Source organism: Scleropages formosus, chromosome 14, assembly GCF_900964775.1.
Source record: "Scleropages formosus chromosome 14, fSclFor1.1, whole genome shotgun sequence".
NCBI lineage: Eukaryota > Metazoa > Chordata > Actinopteri > Osteoglossiformes > Osteoglossidae > Scleropages > Scleropages formosus.
This window is the reverse complement of record NC_041819.1, coordinates 6,186,619-6,208,418: the sequence shown is the minus strand read 5'-3', so window position 1 is coordinate 6,208,418 and position 21,800 is coordinate 6,186,619. Positions and strand designations below refer to the sequence as shown.

General features: G+C 40.4%; 1 protein-coding gene across 2 annotated transcripts; it reads right to left on the bottom strand.

The window, feature by feature from the left end:
• Window positions 1-5,284: 5,284 nt before the first annotated feature.
• On the bottom strand, window positions 5,285-17,064 carry pudp (pseudouridine 5'-phosphatase). Of its 2 annotated transcripts, XM_018729203.1 has the most exons (5): window positions 17,021-17,064; window positions 16,781-16,893; window positions 15,774-15,992; window positions 13,967-14,196; window positions 5,285-5,811 (listed from the first exon to the last, which is right to left on the bottom strand). In XM_018729203.1, exons 2-5 carry the CDS (start codon window positions 16,848-16,850, stop codon window positions 5,635-5,637), a joined length of 696 nt encoding a protein of 231 aa, XP_018584719.1. In that variant the 5' UTR covers window positions 16,851-16,893; window positions 17,021-17,064; the 3' UTR covers window positions 5,285-5,634. The 2 variants fall into 2 exon arrangements, with proteins under 2 accessions (XP_018584719.1, XP_018584721.1); XM_018729205.1 differs by lacking the exon at window positions 17,021-17,064 and having other exon boundaries at window positions 16,781-16,908.
• Window positions 17,065-21,800: the final 4,736 nt, after the last annotated feature.

The window sequence follows — 21,800 nt, the reverse complement described above, 5'->3', positions numbered from 1 at the left end:
CTCTGGCATTTAAGGCCGACATAATTACATGGATTGTCATTTACTGATGCAGCCCTATTGGATATGAATAAATTCAGTCCTCCACGGTTGAAATATTTCCATTAAGGAAAGGGGATTGATGAGGATGAGGAGGTAGAGAGGGTTGGAACAAGCGTAAAAAAACCTGTTGGAGAAAAAATACCCAATGAAAGGAATTGAAGAACTCACTCTCACACACACACACACACACACACACACACATATATGAAATGTGCAGGAGCACCTGGAAAAGCACTGCAGAATGTGTTCTTCTACAGCCTGTTGCTAGGAGTCAGCATAAGAGTTCAATTCGGTGGAACAGGCCCACTATGTAATACTCAGCGTGCTTCCCTTAAACCAGGACCTCACTCTTGCCTCACCTTATTTCATTAAATTGACCCACGTAAGGATTCTGTCTTCTAGACAAAAGAATGATCCCTTTTAATAAAGTAGAACAGAATCTTCTCCAAAAGAAAAACATTGTTAAAAAAAATAATCAAAATACCAAGTGTAAATGAACATACACACATTGTCTGAGGCTTCTTGTCCCAAGTGGGGTCGCAGCAAACCACAGCCTAACCTGGCAACACAAGGTATGAGGCTGGAGGGGGAGGGGACACACCCCAGATGGGACGCCGGTCCGTCACAAGGCACCCCAAGCAGGACTTGAACCCCAGACCCACCAGAGAGCAGGGCCCGGCCAAGCCCGCTGCACCACCTCGCCCCCCCCCCGAAGTGTAAATATTTATGTTTAATAATTTTGTGATTAGAAATTGTTGTACGATGGATAAACCTTGATGCAGCAACTTGTGCGATGTACATGTTTATGTTCAATAATTCCGTGTTCAGAAGTACAGAATAATGGATAAACCTTTATACAGGTACTCACGTGATGTACACTGGTTCATATGGTACAATGTGACAAATTAAATGTACTTTAGAATCACATGTCTCCTTCCAGGTCTCTCCTTCTTTTCATGTAATGCACTCATTGTACTTCTCTCTGAGATATACGACACTTTGGAGAAAAGTGTCTGCTAAATGAATAAAAGGAAATGTTGGTGTGGAACTGACATATTAATTCATCATAACAAAGTTTCAATGCTACTGGTTTTGACAATTTTTGGTCGGTCACATTTTTTTCTATTGTTAAGTACATCAAGCCTAAGGAACAGAAATCACAAAACAGAATTATTCTTGAGAAAATAAATCATAAATCACACACGAAGTGGTTTATATGCAGTTGCATATCTATAACAAGCTTTGAGAATAACATTGTTATATTATATATTAGCTGACACCTTTGTCCAAAGCAACATACATCACTAAAACAAATACGGTGCTCTTAACCTGGTAATTTTAAAATGAAATATACATATTATAAAGTGTGTCCTCTTGTGATAGGTTTAGTCCTTGTAATAATGTGTCCCTTGCCCACAATGAAGCAGATAGACCACGTCTAACGTGAGATGTACATCACTTTGGAGAAAAGCGTCTGCTAAATGAATAAATTTAAATATAAATGTATATAAACCATATAGATCACTCAGCCATCATGACCCAACTGAAGCATTTTGAGACATTTACCAGTTGTTCTGGAATGTAACAGTAGTTGCTACTGCAAGACATGAAAGCGAAAACAACAGAAATGCATGAACTTGCTGTTAAGTGTAATCTGCATAAAATTACCAAAAAGGAATGGTTAAATCTAAATGGCACAAGCATGAATTTAAACTCTATATTCTCTACAGAAGAATGAAACAACCTAAAATGAAGTGTCAGAATCTCTGTATTTCACCCAATATACTGAACAGCAAACATCCATGACTGAAAAATAATACAAATAAGATACACTCCCTCCCCACTTTCACATTTTGCTAGCTTTTCAGTAATCTGACCACCTTTCATATGTGCAAGTTTGCATGGCAAATTGTGACAAGCCAACAAAAAATAGTCGAATTAAAGTAAGCAAAGTTATAATCTCCAGATAAATCCAGCCCACGTGTGGTCAGCACATGATGCTTTCAGTTGTTTCTAGGTATTAGTATTACACTACATAACTGTCAAAATACTCTGACACAATGTTGAAAGGATTAAAAAGTGATATGAATTCCAATATCTTTATATAAATAAGCTTTTAGTATCAATGAGGCCATGGAATTGTGTCCAAAAAACAATGCATTGAATTATCCCCTCAACTATAAATAACAAAAACAACAGCAACAATAACACTATAAATATGAGATGACTTGTGTCAAAACTAATGACTAAAAAACTGCTTCCACATTTTTGATTTATGCTGATGTGTGATATGAAAATAATGTCAATCTATGCTTTTGATTCTAGTCATGCATGACGTTTCTGGCAGTCTTTTAGAAGTGGATCACGTTTATGTAACATTGCCCTGGGAATTTAGTCTGCTGTCACAGTACCAAAATTAATCATGCATGTATTACAGCACTGATGTCACAATGGGCATAACAATCAGAACTATAATTAAATACTGACAAAATCAGATCAAAAGCCACAGATGTGCTATTCATTTCTTAGGACTGCTCCATGTATCAGAACAGTACAAGGAAGTAAATAAATACATAAAAATGACAGAAACGTCCATTGATGTAACACACTTCTTGTATTATTCTCTGACACTGAGATGTCCCTTTGGAGAAAAGCATCTGCTAAATGAATAAATGTGTTTGTAAATGCAAATAAAATGTCTTTAAACACAATGAAATACACAAAACAGAGGAGTGACCATTATATGCATTTCGTCCCTGCATTTTTTTTGCTAGGCACTGCACTTTTTATTGAGTGGTGAATGCAGGTTATGCATGGCTTTTATCCTGTATCCTGTGCGTAAAATATTACTATCAAAAAGTGCATACAAAGGGAAGATATCGTGGTAAACAAGCATGAGCTGGAAATGGAGAGTTCAAGTCCCTGAAGACGAATTGCTGGGGTAATCTTAGAGTGCTCAGAACGGCTATGGATAATGTTGCTTGAAAATGGGATGTCTTTAATAAGACTGTACTTGCGTTATCTCTGCATCAGTCACATATGCTGGCCTGTCTGGTTATAAGCAGATTTGCCTTTTAAAAAAAAAAAAAAAAAACTTTCAGGCACAGGCTTTCTATTTCTATTGCAATACTTACCCCTTCATTCTGACTATAACTACACTCATTCTATTTTATAACTGTACTAAAAATGTGGCAAAATAAAAAATGTTCTATAAAAATATATTTTATTAGAAATTTAATATTATATGAAAAATTACATTAATAGTAAAAATTACATATTGGTATAAATGGGTGAGACAGTGTAAGCTGCTTTGGAGAAATGCGTAAAGTAAATGCATTACAACACTAAAATAAACATTACAATACACAACATTTCCATGACATAAATAAAAGTATTAAAAGGGTCAATGTTTGTGGCAACAAAGGCCCTCAATCTTTTCAACAAACAAAGGTACCATCTGCCCGTGTCGGATACAAGGGTTATGTATCTTTTCAAGCAAACAACGAATAGCCTGTGATAGAAACAATATTTGCTAGGCTCCCAGGTGACTCAGCCAGTAAATGTGCCATCCCTGGGTGCAAGCAGGAACCAACAGAACAAAATGTAGTTTGAGCTGGAGGCATCGCCTCTACTCATTATTTTATGACTTCAGTGACTTGGTAAAAAGGGACTGAAGCTGGTCAGGGCTCCCCAGCTGTCCACCATATAAGCACTGCTCTGCTTACCAAGCTGGTCCAGCTCCCACTGGATCTGTGCAGCACCATGAGCACCACTTGACTGAAAAAGTGTTTGCTCTCTCACAGGTAACCTGTGATGCAGTGTGGAAAACCTGCATTCACAACATTCCTACAGGATGCTTCACAAAGCAGGATGTGATGCACTTGAATTACCAAATTGAGCTTTGAATTAGAACCAAAAATTTCTGAACAAGACATATACATTTTTTTTTTAATTATTTTGTAAGAATGAAGTAGGAAGGTCAAAGTGAAATTGAAGAACAAATGGAACAAATAATATCTTTGGTCCCTTGACTCCCCAACCCTGCTTTAGAGTGAAACCAGTGACATGGTGCTCCTGAAAGCAGCAGAGCAGGAAGGTGTGGAGATCCCTGCCACTCATGTCACAGAATTAGTATAGTGAAATTGTAACTGGGCTTCCAACATCATAGTTGCTTCACAACCTGGAACATAACACTGGTGGATGGCAGAGACAAAACATAAGGGGTTTCCAAGTCTTGGCACTTTGGCATGGTGACTGACTGATCATCTCCACAGTTGTAGTGTTTGAACTTGGTTTTTACAAGTGGTTATACTTCACTGCTTTTTGTTTGAATTTCAATATGTTAAATGTCATGACTTCAAGCCTCTAGAAGTTTGTTTTGGTGTACACACCCAACTTAAATTTATTACTTTAAAAATCTATTTTGTTATATATTATATGCCGTGTTTTGAACACAAAGGTCAAGATTTGCAATCATATTCTTATTCTGAGATGCAATTACGGTATGTAGGGGACATACCAAAACCCTTGCTTGTTCAAGTTCTGAATTTTTCACATTATTTTACATAGAAGCCATGCATTTATGAACAGAACACAATTTTCTATCCCTGGGTGGACAGGTGCTGGAATCCTAAATAACGTTTTCTTCCATACAAAGGAGAAACGGAAGACAACTAAGGTAAGACATATTTTAGCCTTAAGTCTCTGAATAATCTTTTTTTATATTGTACAAGTTCTAAATTCTAGTAGATATAAATTCTAGGTATTGTTTCTTTTTTGCACATAATGCTCACTTGTACAATCTTCTACTAGGAAATAGACTTAGAAATGGGGACGGATGAATGATGAAATCAAATAAGGCAGAAAGGCTCAGATTACCCTAATTTGGAGATGAAAGGAAACAGCAGGAGCAAGGACGTTGTGTGAAATCCAATTTTTAGTGTAGGTAGAGACCTCGCAAGCTCTCCCTGAGGGAGGAAACGTGCACAGAAACGTGTGTGCTCGCTCACCGATTGAGACCCGAACCAGGAGTGCTGTGAGGCCGAGCGCTTCCTGACGCCTCCTTTTGTGCAAACTGATCCCTGTGGAAACTCGCACCAAACAAGTTCGGCAGCTCCACGTTACGCGGGCAGAATCATATACAGCACATATATGTTAGACAATGCAAAGAAAGAAACGTAGATGCTTCAAGGCATTAGTAAAAATTGGAAATTAGCATTACTTCATTATTAGAATTCATTACTCATAAAGGTGATTCTTTGACGCTCAGAGTAGCTCTCTTCATTTAATGTCAATCAGACTGGGATCGTAACCAATTTTTATTCCATTGAACAGACACAGACAGCTGTTCGAACCAACATAAAGGCACAATCACAGTGTGATATCATATGTCTGACGGTGAACTAAATTGAACATATGGTACTACCTAAGCTGTCGAAACAGGAAATGAAAAACGAAAGATTGCATGTACTTAAGGAGTTAAATTGATCTTGATTTTGTTCAAACCGGTTCAGACCAATCACAATAAATTTAAAAACTGCAATAAAAACAGAATTTTTAACATCTCCACCTGAAAAGTTCACAGCTAGCTTTGGTTCAGCTGTAGGCAGGAAGGCCAAAGAGCTCCGGCCTGAAGTCCTCCAAAGTCTTCAGGATCAGCATGGCGTTTTGCGTGAGGCTCCGGTCCAGGTTGTCATCAGGGACCATCACCACCTGCATCCCTGCGGCCAGGCCTGCCAGGACTCCATTCGGGGCGTCCTCAAAAACCAGGCACTGTGGGTCAGAGAGACATTGTGAGCATCTGCATACTATACAGCCAGTGGACAGTGCAACTGATCAAGCAGGTGGCAACTCTTCATTTAACTTCCTCTTCAAGTTCCAGGTGTGCTCAGCACTGGAACTGACAAATCTGTAGACAAGTATACAAAACTAGACAAAAATATTCACAATATTCCTGATCAATAAAATTAAATCTCTTTTTTTACAACATGGTTAATACTTTTTCACAGTTATAATTATGCCATTGAAAAGACTGCAATGAAGCTACACAATTTAATCATCTACCTTCAAGAATCAAATCAGATGGACACCTCAGAGGCCCAAAAACAAGACCCCGTTAACACGACCTGTCACTGAAGTCCCGGACACTTGGACGTGCGTCACGCTCAAACAAAGAAGCTCGTCCAGAAGACTCTTTTCCTCCCATTAATCCATCAACATGTTCTGTATCTTGAGGCCTTTATCGTTGTTTTTTTGCACTTTCATTACAGAAATCACATCCTGCCCAGCAGTTTGAGCGATTCTTAGAGAGGGGGATGAAAGATATTCGAAACAATTGCTGTCAAAGCACTAGAAAAGACTTATGCTCCAATTTTCTTTTAATGCACTTAGGATTTTTTTTGTTCTGCATATTTCCGAGAGCCTTCAACAAAAAAAAAAAAGAAAAAAAAAAAAAAAAATCCCTGGTCTGGCGCACCCTTAAGATAGGGTCCAATTCTCGCTTGCAAAGCATTTATCAGTCTTTTTCAGGGACCTTTCCATATACAGTAGACAGGGAAGAAAGGCATGTACTTGACTTCCATGAAAGATCTAATTGACTTCTGTGATGTCACTAAGCCTGTTGTCTGAGAGCAGACAATGACTGCGGAAGGTAATGCACATAATGGAGAGGCTTAACTAATTCCCTTGAACTAGAAGCAATTAAACTGTTAATTACTCAAGAACCCAAGCAAATGGCCTATAATTAACATGGCTGTATTGTAACAGAAAACAAATGCATCACACTCATATTAGCTGTGCCACTGACACCCACTTGATTCTCAAATCATCAATCGTTGGGGACAAGGGTTGGTCAAGGATCTCCAATGAGAAAAGCTGTAATTAAATAATTTGAGAGAGGGGGGAAAAATTTACAAAGCGATACAATGTCAGTGGGCAAATATGGTTTAAGCTTTAGTCAGGTAGTTCAGTCATTCTAGTCAATTTCCGTGAAGCAATGCAGATTTTCTCCCGTATTGAAAGAAAAACAATGCAATTTTGCAAGGAGCTAATAAAGAACACAGAAAAAAAGGAAGTTTAGGAAAAAAAAAAAAAAAAAAGTAGCTATGGCACAACTTCTTTTAAATTTGCAACCATTTAAGTTCAACAGAAATCCACTAGCACCGTTCAAAATTTTTCTAATTAGTTTCTTCTTTTTTTTTGAGGACACATAAGGCACCAATAAAGAAATATGTAGTTTGCACCATGAATTTATAACTTTTTTCTAAACAAGTAATGCTCTGTCCGTTCTCAAAAGAATGACACAGTTAGTACAACACATTTCAGATTTTTTTTTTTTTTAAATTTTTTAAAAAAAGACAGTGGAACAGCACTGTGGTTCTGTCTGGACATCTACACACAGTGCACAGTCATTTCGCTGTCCACAGTGACGGCACACAGGGGTTTCCTCTGCTCTGGGTCGAGGTCCACTGCTCCAGCTCTGCTGGGACACAAGACCGATGCAAAGAAATACACTGTCGAACATATACGGACTGAAATGATGAGCTAAGATGGAATAATTATCAAGAATATGTTTTACTGCACCTACAAAGGTATACTCCACGCTAGCAGGAGTATGCTTTACCAAATCACACACGTTCAAATCAAAAGTAAGGGAAGCTGGGTGGATATGCTCGTATTAGCTGCAGTGACTTCTTAATTAGCTGGAAGCAAATAGGCCACAAAATGTATATGTTGTTATTCGAAATGTGATATGTTTCATGAACACAGCACACTGAGCCAAGTTACCACGATATGATAGCAGTGATAAAGGAAGAGGCCGAGAGCGACAGCTCTGAGTAACTGGACTGCCACGGACAAAGAGGCAGCGGTAAATGTCAAGAGGTAGATTACTAGTCTGTAACGTAAGAATGTGACTAATGCTCTGACATTACTTCAGAGAACATAAAAACATCATGAGAGGCAAGGAGCTGCTCAACGGTACATCTCATTGGAGCTCCTATTTCCTGCACTGTGGAAAATGCTTCACCCTCTGGAGCAGCATCAACACACATGACAACACACAATTAAAATAAAACATGAAATAAACCATTCATCCATTATCAATAACCGCTTGTCCAACGCAGAGCTTTAGTGGTCCTAAATCTACGCCAGAAGAACAGAGCACAAAGCAGGGAACGACCTGAAAATATGCCATCGAAAATATATTAACATGCACGCAAAGTGAGTGACAGAGAGAGTGTGTTCCACTGAAGTATGGATGAGTGACCCAGTGTAAGTAGTGTATCTAGCAGTGCAAGTCACTGTGGTAAATAAGGTGTGTGGGCTGATAACACTACATAGAGTTCATTGAGGGGCGTGGTGGCGCAGTGGGTTTGACCGGGTCCTGCTGGCCGGTGGGTCTGAGGTTCGAGTCCTGCTTGGGGTGCCTTGCAATGGATTGACATCCTGTCCTGGGTGTGTCTGACAAGTGTGCGCTAAATAAATAAATGTAAACAATATTGTTTAACAAAGCTGGACTTCAAACCAGGCTGCCCTTGATAATGGTCAGTCCTAAATAATGTTGTGATACGCCTTACATAAATGGCCCCCTTTCAAATATGGACGGAAAAAAATACATCGCTGTCTGGAAAATCTCTGTCACCAAAACAGACTTCATCTAGGCCCAAAAAACTGCTTCCTACTATTTTAATTCTTTTTGACCTCACCCCAGCTTTCAATTCAGCTGCCTTTTACTGGACTGCGTATGCTTTCATTTCAGGAACCTTGTACAGAAAGGGCATTCCGCACAGTTCAACATTTCACACTGAACTTCAATTGCATATTTTGTTGTTGTTTGTTCACAGGCTGCTGTGAGACGCGTAGGCTGAAAACGGGCCCCCTGGAGCGCAGACCAGAGCCAGCTCTCAAACGGCTGCACGTGTGGCACGATGTGCACGCTGCCGTGGCAACGTTTGACGCTATAAGGAGCCGGATCGCTCCCGGATACACTTTGTACCGCAACAGAAACCTGCCGCTTCCCAGTCTGTGCATCCCTCAATTCACCCACCTTCACACAACATTTGGAGAATGCACACCCATACACACACTACGCCCACACACACCCCCTCAAACAGGACATCTACTTGCTGAAAAACATTTCACTCCTACTAGCTTCTGGAAGTGAATGAGAGATACAAAAGTAACCTGTGTGATCAGTGCTGCACTGTTCGTTCATTACTCCCCAGAAGATGGGAGGCGTCTCTCTCACACACACACACACACACACACACACACACACACACACACACACACACACACACACATCTTGACAGATCAATTAAAGGGACACAACATTGGGCGGACAGCAGACCCACTCTCACAGGATGCTCATCCTGATGGAGAAGATTATGCAGAGAAAACACTACTGCTGATGCTGACAGAGAGACGCAAAATGCTCGAGTAAGACATAAAGGAGAGATCAGTCCTGGATGGTGACAGTGACAGATTATGCACTCTGTTTTTTTTTTAAAAGATGGTCAGGACACGCAACCTTTTATCATCACTTATTAAATGAGGGGCCGCGTCCTTCGGATGAAAAAACATCATTTACACAGGAAGCATTTATTATGGAAAAACACAGTGATATAACAGGCACAATCAGTCGATAGATGAATAGGGCATTAAAGTCTGATTTTTTTTTTTTTTTTTTTTGCTTTGAAAGGCGAGGCTGTGCTTCGAGAGACCAGCTGGCTGACATACTGAAGGACAATGCCAAACACCAATATGAGGGCCTTTGTTGAAAGAGTAGATACAGCTTATAATAGCTATAAAATCCTGCGTCACTTAATGATGGGGACTGTTTCTCGTTCATTTTACCACCTCAATCACACGTCGTGTCCTTAAAAAGGACTCAGTAAATACAGCCCAAATAACAGGTACACATCTACGGATGACTGTGGGTGGTGGGGGGGGCAGAGCATTCAGTTCTGGTTTGAATTTTACAAGCTCATCAATTACTGTAGTACTGATTGTTTTATACTTCACAACCTGTCCTTTCAAGTCATATTTAACAGAAAGGTTAAATCTCATTTCACAGTCTGAAGAGTAACACTTTTACATGGAAAAAACAATGTCATAAAACCCTGTCCAACTTCCAGCCACTTTGTCATTGTGCTTTATGTTCTTCCAAAAACGGTACTGAGCAAATCATTTATGGAGCACTGTGTGTGTAATGTCATCTCTGATCAGACTGCAGAATGTATTATGAAATGGGCATTCAACAAGATGCATTTTCCAGAGGCCTAGAAGTGGCCCTTTCAAGACAGATTACTATTTACTGGGAGTGATAAAAAAATAAAAAGTGGATGAAAGCATTTCTGAAGCATCCATTCCTCTAATCCTCGAATTCATATCTTCATTTGCTTTGGTTATTTTGCCTTTCTCCCAAAGAAGGCAAAATAAACAATCGATACTCTCAGCCTACACTTAATAGGTTTTTCGATAAACACGGCACAGGCCTACACTTCCAGTTCATTACAATACATTTTGCTCACTGGGGATGTGATCCATGCCCTGTTGGTTTAACTTTCTGTCTGTGTGCCTGTTGATACAGCAGTTAACTTTGATGATTTAAATGAGATGAAAAGCTGGGGACGGTCAGTATGAGCGTCACGCCTCCGAATTGCCCACGCGCGAGCAGAGCCTGGCAAACAGACGGCAGGTCGCATCCCTTCGCAACGAACGGAGCACGATTTCCCTCCATGTGTCAGTTTCCTGCAGTAGCCAGCTTTCACTCGCATTCACAGCGAGTCCCACATTAAGGAAGTGGGTTGCACAGTGGTGGTGCCGTTTCCATGCAGTCAAAAGATTCAGATTCAAATCACAGCTCCAGGTGCAGTGCCCTTGATCAAGGTACTTACCCTCAACTGATACAGCAATAATTACTCAGCTGTGCATACGGGTGAATAATTACCCCTAGCTGAGCATACAAACCCAAGAATGTAAGCTGCTTTAAAGAAAAGCATCATCCGAACAAATAAATCACAACTGAAAAAGTCCCAGCGTCTCATTCCAATCCATTCTTGCTAAAAATGACATGCAATGACACATAATGGCAAAGTAAGATGTACTAACCACTCAGATCCCCTTCATTAAAAAGCCTGTCTGACACAAAATGTGCCGACATGGCCAGCGCCAGCACACAACTTCAAGAATAAAATAATAGCGCAGGTCGACAGCTCTTGATTTGTGATGGACGAGGTCTTTGAGAGGTACGCTGTAAGATGGTTTAACAGTAGCGGCGCGTTTTTTCTGCGAAGCACCGGAAGAGGCAAGAAGGCGCAGCGGGGAACGGGCCTCAACATGCAGCGGACGGATGTGCATCTTGATCTCGCTCAAATTGCTTTGCACCGTGTTGTTTTCAGATGTTTCTCAGAGTCTGGGGAGACCTTCAGTTCCCTCAGCCTTCGGTAATGGCTTCACAAACGCTCATTTAATTGGTTTTCTTTCTTCCTATCAAACACTGTTTTGTAGAGGTTTGCACTGCAATTTGTTCTTTCAAATGACATTCCTGCGTAATTGCTGGTATAGGAAACGAGGTAGTCCTACAATGCCAGCGATACACATAATACGCTCACAATAAGGCATCTGAATTGAATATAATACAAAAAAATTGACTGAAAAACAATAGTAAAGCATTATTCTACTTTCATAAAAACCTGTTAAAAATCTGCTTCCTTTTATTGTTGCTCATATCAATGGACAAACCTCCATGTTTGTTTTCCACATCAAGTGCTTTTTCAAGATAAATGTATAGAGGGAATATGACATTTTGGGAAAATGGGAATATGACCTTTTATTTTCTTTAAGCTCATTGGTTTTCTCTTTGAGGGCAGAACAAACACACCACCGCTACCTTAAGAAGAAAAACTGAACTGCAAAGTGAAGAAACTGTTAATGTAAAGACCTGATAAATGTCTATCACGGTGTTGAACATTTGTTCCATTTACTCTCCATCTGCTGTGGAAGAAATAAACAGCCCACGGCTCAGAAATTTGCCCAAGCCAAAAGGCAAATCTATTCTGAAGTTGAATTTATCAATTTTTCCTACAGTCATTGATCATGACACCAACAGAGGCCTTTTCTGAAAACCAAAGCCTTATTCTAATTTATTCATTTAGTTGAAAGTATTCTCCAAAGCAACTCACGATATTAGGTTTGCACAGAAGGCAGCTAATTTACCCACGTACACAGCAGAGTAATTTTTACACAGGAAATTGAGGGCAAGTACCTTGCTCAAGGGTTCAACGGTGGGAGCAGGGATTCAAAACCAGATCTCCCAACTGCAAGGCTGATGGCTGTAACCACCACGCCAACTGCAGTTACCATAAAATGTTTACCATGTCACTGATATTGACATAAAACCATAAGAGAGAAAGCACTTTAAAATGTTATGTACACCTAAATTGTGAATCACTTTTATCAGTCCAATATATATATATATATAAAATGATGTCTTTCAGCACCTGTGCTGTGCAACTCGATAAAACTGCACTGCTGCACCCACAAAAAACACGGTATGGATGCGTTACGTTAACAGACAACAATAGTCTGAAAAATGAATAGCCACGTGTATGTAAACCGAGTAGGAGCACTGCATGCAGGAAAGGCTTCAGCAGCCTCAGGATACGAAACAGGACCCCCATTAACCACCCACAAACGTGACTCAAATGTCACCTCCATTACACCTCTGTGATGAGGAAAAATGAGCAAAAGAGGAAGTTTGGCAATGGAGCCAGAAATGACAGGTCTCGTACCACAGAACAAAAAGGGAGAAACGCACACATTTTTCACCATAATAACAAAGAGGAAAAAATAATAATAAAAACCTTAAGGGAATCTTCATCAATTTTCTATTTTTTTCTTTTAAAAAAAGTCTCAAAACTGCCTATGGGGGTAAGCTAACCGGTGGAATAAAGGATCATAATTAATTAAGGTCTAATTATTCCTTGTGAACACTTAATGCAGAGAAAGTGCTGGGAGGAAGGGAGGGAGAACGGAGAGAGCTCAGTTTCTTGATGGCGACCAGCTTTCTCTCCCCCCTCTCGGTTGCTTCGTCGTGATTAATAATGATTCTGCTCATTGTAAATGCATTACAACGACGACTGATGTAGCGGCGGCTGGGCAGCACGATGCCGCCGTTTTCACTCCCCTCCGCAAGCCCATTGCTGGCATTTCGTAACACACGTCACGTCACCGGGCCGGCCGCACGTTTGTTATTCCTCAGCACGCTTTCTCGAGTCTATTTGGCAGCTGCAACACAGTTTATCAAGACCAATGCAAGTCCAAGGTGAGAAAACCCAGAAGACTTGGGACCTGTAAGACTTATCTGCATAAAAGTTACATTTATCATCTAATGTATGTACATATTTTCTATACAGACATATGCATCTATAGAAATCAATGTGGTTTTTGTCCTTTGTTGCTTCACTACTAATTCTCAGTAAGGTTAAAAAGTTCTGATTTTTTTTCCCCGAATCCCTTCAGGTAAAAAGCACAGTAACGTAAGTATATTACAGGTATAAACAATCATAACACATTAATGATGCCATCAAACAAAAAACAGTAATTACATAGCATTCCTGTGGTACAGCTGCCACCATGCATTTGAACGACCCATGTTCGAATGATATCTCCTGTACCTGCGACCCTGAGCAAAGTACTAACCCTAAATTACTCCATAAAGAAATTATCCAGCTGAATAAACAGATAAATAGTTATAAGCAGCTTAACAATATATAGTACAAAGTAACTTTGGAGAAAAGTGTCATCTAAACAAATACATGAAAATGTACATAAATCACAGATGTCTTCAGAGAATTTTATCAGAGAAAAAGGCAACAATGTTTATTTTCATTTTCGTGTAAAGGACTGCAGCTGTCTCTCTTACCTGCCGTGGTGAAGGTGCTGGGTTGAACCTGCTAGCACAAACCAAAAAAGAGTCTGGCTGAGGTTTGCCGCTCTTCACGTCGGGGTCGTCACCGAGCACAATGTGACTAAACAAGTGAAAGAAGTCTTTGTGTCGGCTGGTTTTCATTTCAAACGTGACTCCTGCCGAGCTGGTGGCCACAGCCATTGGTATGCCATTTTTGTTCAGGTGGCGGACAAGCTTCTCGACACCTGGACAAGGTGAAGAGATGAGAGGTCACACTTCTGCACTTCAGGAACAAACCTGGCCAGCTACACACATCTCCCTCTAGAATCTATGAATAGGGTACAAAGCGAACACATTCCAACCAGGCAGCATGGTAGCACAGCAAGTAGTGCTGCTGTCTCACAGCACCTTGGTGGTGTGAAAGGACATAGGTTCAATCCCTGCTCAGTCTGTGTGGAGTTTGCATGTTTGCCCATGTCTGGGTGCTCTGGTTTCCTCCCATAGTCCAAAGACATGCTGTTCAGGTTCGCCCATAGTGTGAGAGTGTGTGTTCCACTGATGTATAGAGGAGTAACCCAGTGTAAGTAGTGTATCTGGCAGTGTAAGTCACCTTGGTGAAGAAGGTGTGTGGGTTGATAACACTACATAGAGTTCATGGGAAATTGCTTTGGAGAAAAGCATCTGCTAAATAAATGTAAATTTAAAACAATGAATAGATAAACTTGCTGTAGTTACAAGTGCTACAATAAGAACACCCAACTACCATATACAAACATGTGCATAAGTATTTTAGTGTACAAAGCTAGCACGGGGGGGGGGGGGGGGTTTAAAGTACGTGGAATCTGACAGAGACAGGAAGGCGTCAATAAGCCACTTCAAAATAAGATGGTTTAAAAAGTAAATAAAAGCTTCACTGTTGCAAGCATATAAAGGTGAGAGGGTACAGTTTTCTGTAAACAGCTGACATTTTCTGCAAATCAAAAAAACTTTATTTATAATTGACTTCTTTCATTTTACATTTACACCATGCTCTATTACCCACAGGTCTCTCTGTCTCTTTCTCTCTATATATACACACATACCCACCACACTTTCTCACAAGGTGTCTCACAGCACCCGGGCTGTGCAATCTGCTGCGGGTTCAATCCCTCATCACGCAGACCTCCTCCCACAGTCCGAAGGCATGCGTTTAAGGCAAACCGGCTAGCCTACACGGCCCACAGCGTACGTGCGGGTTACGTTGTTCGAATTTATCGATGGGTGAATCATGAATGGCTGTAGGGAGTTCAGTGTAGTGTATCCAGCTCTCTACATCTCCCTGGGCAAAGGTGACAGCTAAATACTGGTTAATGATCATTTCAAGGAACTTTGGAGAAAACCCATCTGCGAAATTAATAAATGTAAATGTGTCATGCAGCTCAGCTGTCGGGAGGTGGGAAATTCAAACTCAGTTCTTGTCGGCACAAAGAGATGCTTCATAAGCATTTAACTGGGGACAACTGGTAACGTAGTGGTTAGAGCTACTGCCTTTAGACCCAAAGGTCGCAGGTTTGAGACTCACCTCTGGCTGTAGTACCCTTGAGCAAGGTACTTACCCCAAAAATTGCTGCAGTAATATTACCCAGCTGTATAATTGGGTAAATAATTGTAACCTCAACAGTGTAAGTCGCTTTGGAGAAAAGCATCAGCTAAATGAATAAATGTAAATTAAGCTTTTGCTGGAGTATTAAGTGAAACTCCTCGTAAAGTCAAATTGTCATAACTTGAATATGTCAGCATATGACTGTACATACATACATTTGTACAGTACGTAGTGTAGTACCTGGCATGAGCTCAGCCAAGGGGAAGATCCTCTCCTGAATCTTCCTGCTCTCCTCCAGCAGTTCCTCTGGACTCATTGGCAGATCTAGTGCGTCCCGGATCATACGCGCTGCCTCCAGCGCCTTTTTGCCCATCACTGAGGACTTCACCTGCCAGGTGTACTTCTTATCAAACCGGTCACATATCTCCTGGTAGCAAACCGTGTACAGGCGCTCTGTGTCTGCAAGGAAATTCCAGTATGAGTGGCGAGCAGGTAACACGACTGTCCAGCAGGAGAGGAGAGACCAGTAAGTCTGGCCTGAAATAAATAATAATAATAATAATAATAATGTCCAGATCTGAGGCAGTGCCTTCTAAACTTAAGGTCATTGGTTTGAATCCCACACTTCTGCTGCAGTACCCTTGATCAAGGTACTGACCATCATGAACTGATGCACTGAGTGTAAAAATACCTTACAAAACCACTGGCTGTAGTAATAATAAAAATAATAATAATAGCCAGTGGATTATTATTAGTGTATTTAGTAATGATAATGAGAAGCTTACTTGGTCTTATATATAAGTTGCAGATTTTTAAAATGTGCACTAATGATCAGAGAAGTACTATAATTCATAGTAAACACCTGCGCACGTCGACAGGTACTGAATTACGCGTTAAATGTAACGTTGACTCACTAGCTAGCCACATACTTGTGGAGAAAAAACTAAAGGCGGAATTTAAAGTTCAGCCCGTTCGTGTGTGAAGTTATCGCTACGAGTCAGAGGAGCGCAAAGCGCGAATCGTGCAGCGCGAGGAGTCCCGCGCGGAAGCGCTCGCCTCAAGACTCTCCCCACACAGGAAGGGAACCCAACGTTCAGCGGTCCAAGGAGTGACCGGCCTCAGCAGGTCCAACCGCCGCTGCGCCGCTGGAGCTGCTACTGGCAGTTTCCTTAAACTAAAATTTATCCAAAATAAATGTAGCCGAGATAAATATATAAACATAAATAAGCGAAACGCTGCTGACAAACCTAACAAGAGCCCGTCCATGTCGAAAATCACATGTGTTACTGGTCTGAACGTGCTCTCTTGCGCCGCCATCTTCTTGACTGTGTACGGTTGCTACGAGAACCGGCGCTGGCAGCTGTACAAGAGAATATACATTGTAATTGTACACAGTGGTACACAGGTGGAAATTTCAGTTTTGGACCAACAATACAACTCAGTAAACCACAATGATGAAACAAAAAAAAAAAGAAGTGCTCTACGACCTTGACAAACCATAAAAGTTCAACACACGGAAGAACGCTTAAATGCGCAGTGTCTGCTGGGAATTGTAGTACAAGTCTTTGAATCGTTAACATTGTACACACTGCCTTAAAGTTGATTGAAATTCGTTTTAAGCATTTCCAGTATATACATCTATCAAAACATCTACCATTTCAGTTGACGGTTTGGTAAAACTGATAAAATAAAAACTGATTTAAAATTTTTAATTCCATAGTTGTACTCGGAAAGCCACTGACTGACTAAGGCTCAGTAATGAACATGCAGACATAGTAACAAGTCACATTTATGCATTTAATTTTACATAAATACGTTTGTAGAGAAATTGTAGTTTTCTAATGTTTTGGCAACAATATCTTTAATTTTTACTTCAGCAAATTTGTAAAGGAAAAAAATGTAATTCTGTTATTCTCTTCTTTTCTCTTCTCTTGCTTTTTTTGTTTTGTTTTGTTTTGCATTGCATTGAAGGTGTGATATTGATCTTCTTAAAACCAATCTTAACTACTGGATCCTTACATCCACCTGACATCTGCTGATTTCATTGGCCTTAGTCTGCTGTCCGCTTCCCCCAAAACCAATCAAGTCACATTTACCTTGAACCAGTAACAATGTTTACTCACTGTCACCTGTCTTCTCCACTGACTTTCATTGGCTGTTCGTGGCAGTTAATCTCTGACTCTAGCACCCCTAAACCAATCAGTTCCTTTTCACTGTGAACCAATAGCAGTACCCTCTTAATGTCAGCTGTCTCCTAATAAGGATTGCAATGGCCATAGTTGGCAATGAGTTCTTTCTCTACAAGTCACTTTTGGTGTGGCTGTCAGTCACAGTTTCCCCCTAGATTGAGAGCTATGAAGGAACTGCCAAGCAGCTCAGTTTTGGGTGAAAATCTGTCCACTCTTTGCTAATGAAAAGGTGAGTAGTCATATTCAGTACTGGCCATTTAAGTGGCTGATTTATTCAAAGGAATTTACAACTGCTTATCCATTTATACAACAGGGTACTTACAGTGGACCAGCCCTGTTTTGACTATTCCTCAAAGGCAGTTCAGCAGTGGTAAAGGTGGCATTTATATCAGCAAACAACAAGTCAGACACTTATCTTTCCTAACTGTTGTACTACTAACTTTGTCCCAGTAACTACTGCAGAGTCCCATCTAAGATGTACCCAGCCTTATGTTATATGCTTCAAGGATATGCTCTGACCTACTGTAACCCTGATATGGATTTAATTTAATTTTATTTTATTTTGTTTTATTTTAGACGGGGGCACGATAGTGCAGTGGATTGGACCGGGTCCTGCTCTCCGGTGGATCTGGGGTTCGAGTCCTGCTTGGGGTGCCTTGCGACAGACTGGCATCCTGTCCTGGGTGTGTCTCCTACCCCTCTGGCCTTATGCCCTGTGTTGCCGGGTTAGGCTCTGGCTCCTCGCGACCCCGTATGGGACAAGCGGTTCAGGCAGTGTGTGTGTGTGTGTGTGTGTGTGTGTGTGTGTGTGTGTGTGTGTGTGTGTGTGTGTGTGTGTGATTTTATTTTAGTGGGGGGCAGTGGGTTTGACTGGGTCCTGCTCTCCGGTGGGTCTGGGGTTCGAGTCCTGCTTGGGGTGCCTTGCGACGGACTGGTGTCCCGTTCTAGGTGTGTCCCCTCCCACTCCAGCCTTATGCCCCGTGTTGTTGGGTTAGGCTCCAGCTCCCTGCGACCCCGCATGGGACAGGTGGTTTCAGATGGTGTGTATATTTTATTTTATTTTTCGGTAAATTGTAATCTAACCAGCAATGAACAGATACGAAAAGAAAAATGAAAGCCCCTTTAGAAAAAGTCACATTCATTTACAGATCTGCATCTCTGTCACTATAAATCTAACAATGCCCTTTGTTGTATGGTAACATTTTATGTCCACGATGAAAGAATTAAAAAATTCCTTACTGTGTTGTTTTACTCCTTTAAGTTGCCTGAGCTGAGCTATAGGCAATATCGTGAAATTATAGTAAAGTCCTTTCATTGTTTTTATTTCTTAAACACCTGTCCAAAGCAGAAGCTGAATATAATATCTATCATGTAGTAAAATGCACAACTAACTTTTAGTATGGACAAATAAAAGATGTACATGCCTCGTGCTGGTTAATAGACACGCATGGTGTTAACGTGTATGTGCCCAGGTACTTGAGAAAGAGAACTAAATATAAACTTTTGTTGTTAAAAAGGGCCATGAAACTCATGAGGGAAGAGGAGGCACCGCAGGTGCATGCAAGACAGATTATACTGTCGTTTCCCAGGAAAACTTTGTTGAGTAAATGTTAGGCATTAAAAAATGACACTGAAAATATAATAATTAATGTGCTGATGATGACATTTATTTGTCACTGTTACAATTGTAATAAATGTATTTATCTTCAAGACAGTAAAAACTGTAAGAAAGTAAGACGATCCTGAGAGTCATTAAAATGTAAGGTTAGATGTGTATGAATGTTTTAATGTTTGATCTTTCATAACATCCTTTGTCATTAGCCAAGTATCCAGTCAAGGATTTAGAGCCAAACCTGAGAACTTTAGTGTGTTACAAAAAGTGTATCTTGAGCAGAATACCAGTGTTCCATTAAGTACAAGACACGTTCCAGTATCAAACAATGTACACTCCATGCACTTGCAATATTAATCAAAATGGAAAATATTACTATGGTCTTTGTAGATCAGTCACTCCTACAGTATGTATTTTCACATGGTCAGAAATGTATTGCTCATTAACACTGTGTTACATGGAATCATTTCAAATTATGGCAATAGGTCAATATGCAAATCAAACTGAGGTTAATTCACAGTGGCAGGGTGACTTCAAATTTTATCTGAATTCAAAGTAGATTTTACCCACAATATAAGAAAGAAAAAACAAAGATTTGCAGAAGGTCATTTCTAGCTCATGTAATTAATTTCTGAATTATTTGCATTGTGCTAAGTGATGCATATCAATCATTCTCATAAAGTAGACTATAGAGGCCCACTTTTTAAACTAAACAGTCAAATTAAATGTCAATATAACCAGAAAGATCAATAGACATTGCTACAAGGAAAACAAAGCATAAATTCTAGAAAAAAAGTTACTTTCTTAGTAATATGGATATGAATAACACATGGTCATGGCAACATACAAGTACACACAAAACACATACAAAGAGCAAGGGTTCAAGGTCAAAAAGTTACAATATATCACAGGGATGATCATGCAGCACTTTCTAGTAACATCCGGGTGTCCAACATGCCAGAATTCATTATAGTTGGCCTGAAGATCAAATGTCAGTTTTTCAAGTGAAATAAATTTAAATACCTCAGTCATACCACAATAAATGTATTTTGTATGTATTGTTATGTATTATTCTTGCCATGTATATAAGAGCAGTTGGCATGTGTACCATAGCATCATTCAAAAAAGAACTTTGAATTGTGATTTAATGCAAAAACAGATGACGACTACTCAAACTTTTTGTTAAAGGTTTTTAATTGTTTCATTCCGATTAACATGTATCTTATCACATTCTCAGAAAAAGTGTATCACAGCACGCAGCTCTGGTGTGTGAAGAATCTGGTCATTCTGACTTTGAGTTTACACAAACTTTGAACTTTAGTATGACAGATACCAATTATGATTTCGAATAATATTAATTTCACAAATAATTTTGTGATTATAACTGAACAATGGATAAACCTTTATGCAGCTACTTGTGTGACGCTTGTGTTGGGTTATATGGTTGCATGTGACAAATGAACTGTGCTTTAGAATCATGTGTCTGTATCCAAGTCTCTCTTTCTGTTGATGTAATGCACTCGTATTTTATTGTCAGATGTATGTTGCTTTGGAAGAAGCATCTGCTAAATGAATAAATCTATTGTTAATGAAAATTATGTTTTAATACAACAAAATTCAGACCTACTGTATATCTGATAAGGGGCCGTGGTGGTGCAGCAGGTTTGGCCTGTGCCAGCTCTCTGGTGGGTCTAGAGTTTGAGTCCCGCTTGGGGTGCCATGTGATGGACTGGCGTCCCCTCCGGGGTGTGTCCCCTCCCCCTGCAGCCTTGCGCCCTGTGTTGCCGGGTTAGGCTCCGGCTGGCCGCGACCCCGCTCAGAACAAGCAGCTTCAGACACTGTGTGTGTGTGTGTGTGTGTGTGTGTGTGCGTGTGCGCGCGTGTGTGTGTTCGTGTATATCTGATATTAATTTGCTAAAAGGGCCATCAAAAGAATTTACACACACACTGGCTGAAACCACTCGTTCCAATCAAGGTTGCAGTGCACTGGAGCCTAACCCAATACCAGAGGGCACAAGGCTGAAGGGGACACACCCAGGACAGGACGCCAGTCCATCGCAAGGCACCCCAAGCAGGACTCAAACCCCAGACCTACCAGAGAGGAGACCCCAGCCAAGTCCACTGCACCACCGAATCCCCAGTTCTAAAGCACTTAGAGTTTTCTAAATTAACAATTGTTTCATGGTAGACTATTTCAGAAGTTTTTGGGGCAATTACTTTGATTAGTATTGCAGCAGTAGAACTTAAACCAGTAGCCTTCATGATACAGCTGCCTGTCCTCAAAAAGAGATAAACTTAATGGAACTGATATGTCTTCAGTTTATTCAACACGATCACAGAAGAATAAATGAAAAGAGAAAGGAGTTATACATTATTCAATACGGGGTCTCCATTTTTGCATTTGCCTCAGTGTTACAGTTTTAAAAAACTGAATGGGTTTGCAAGCCAATGACTGTGATGATTCAT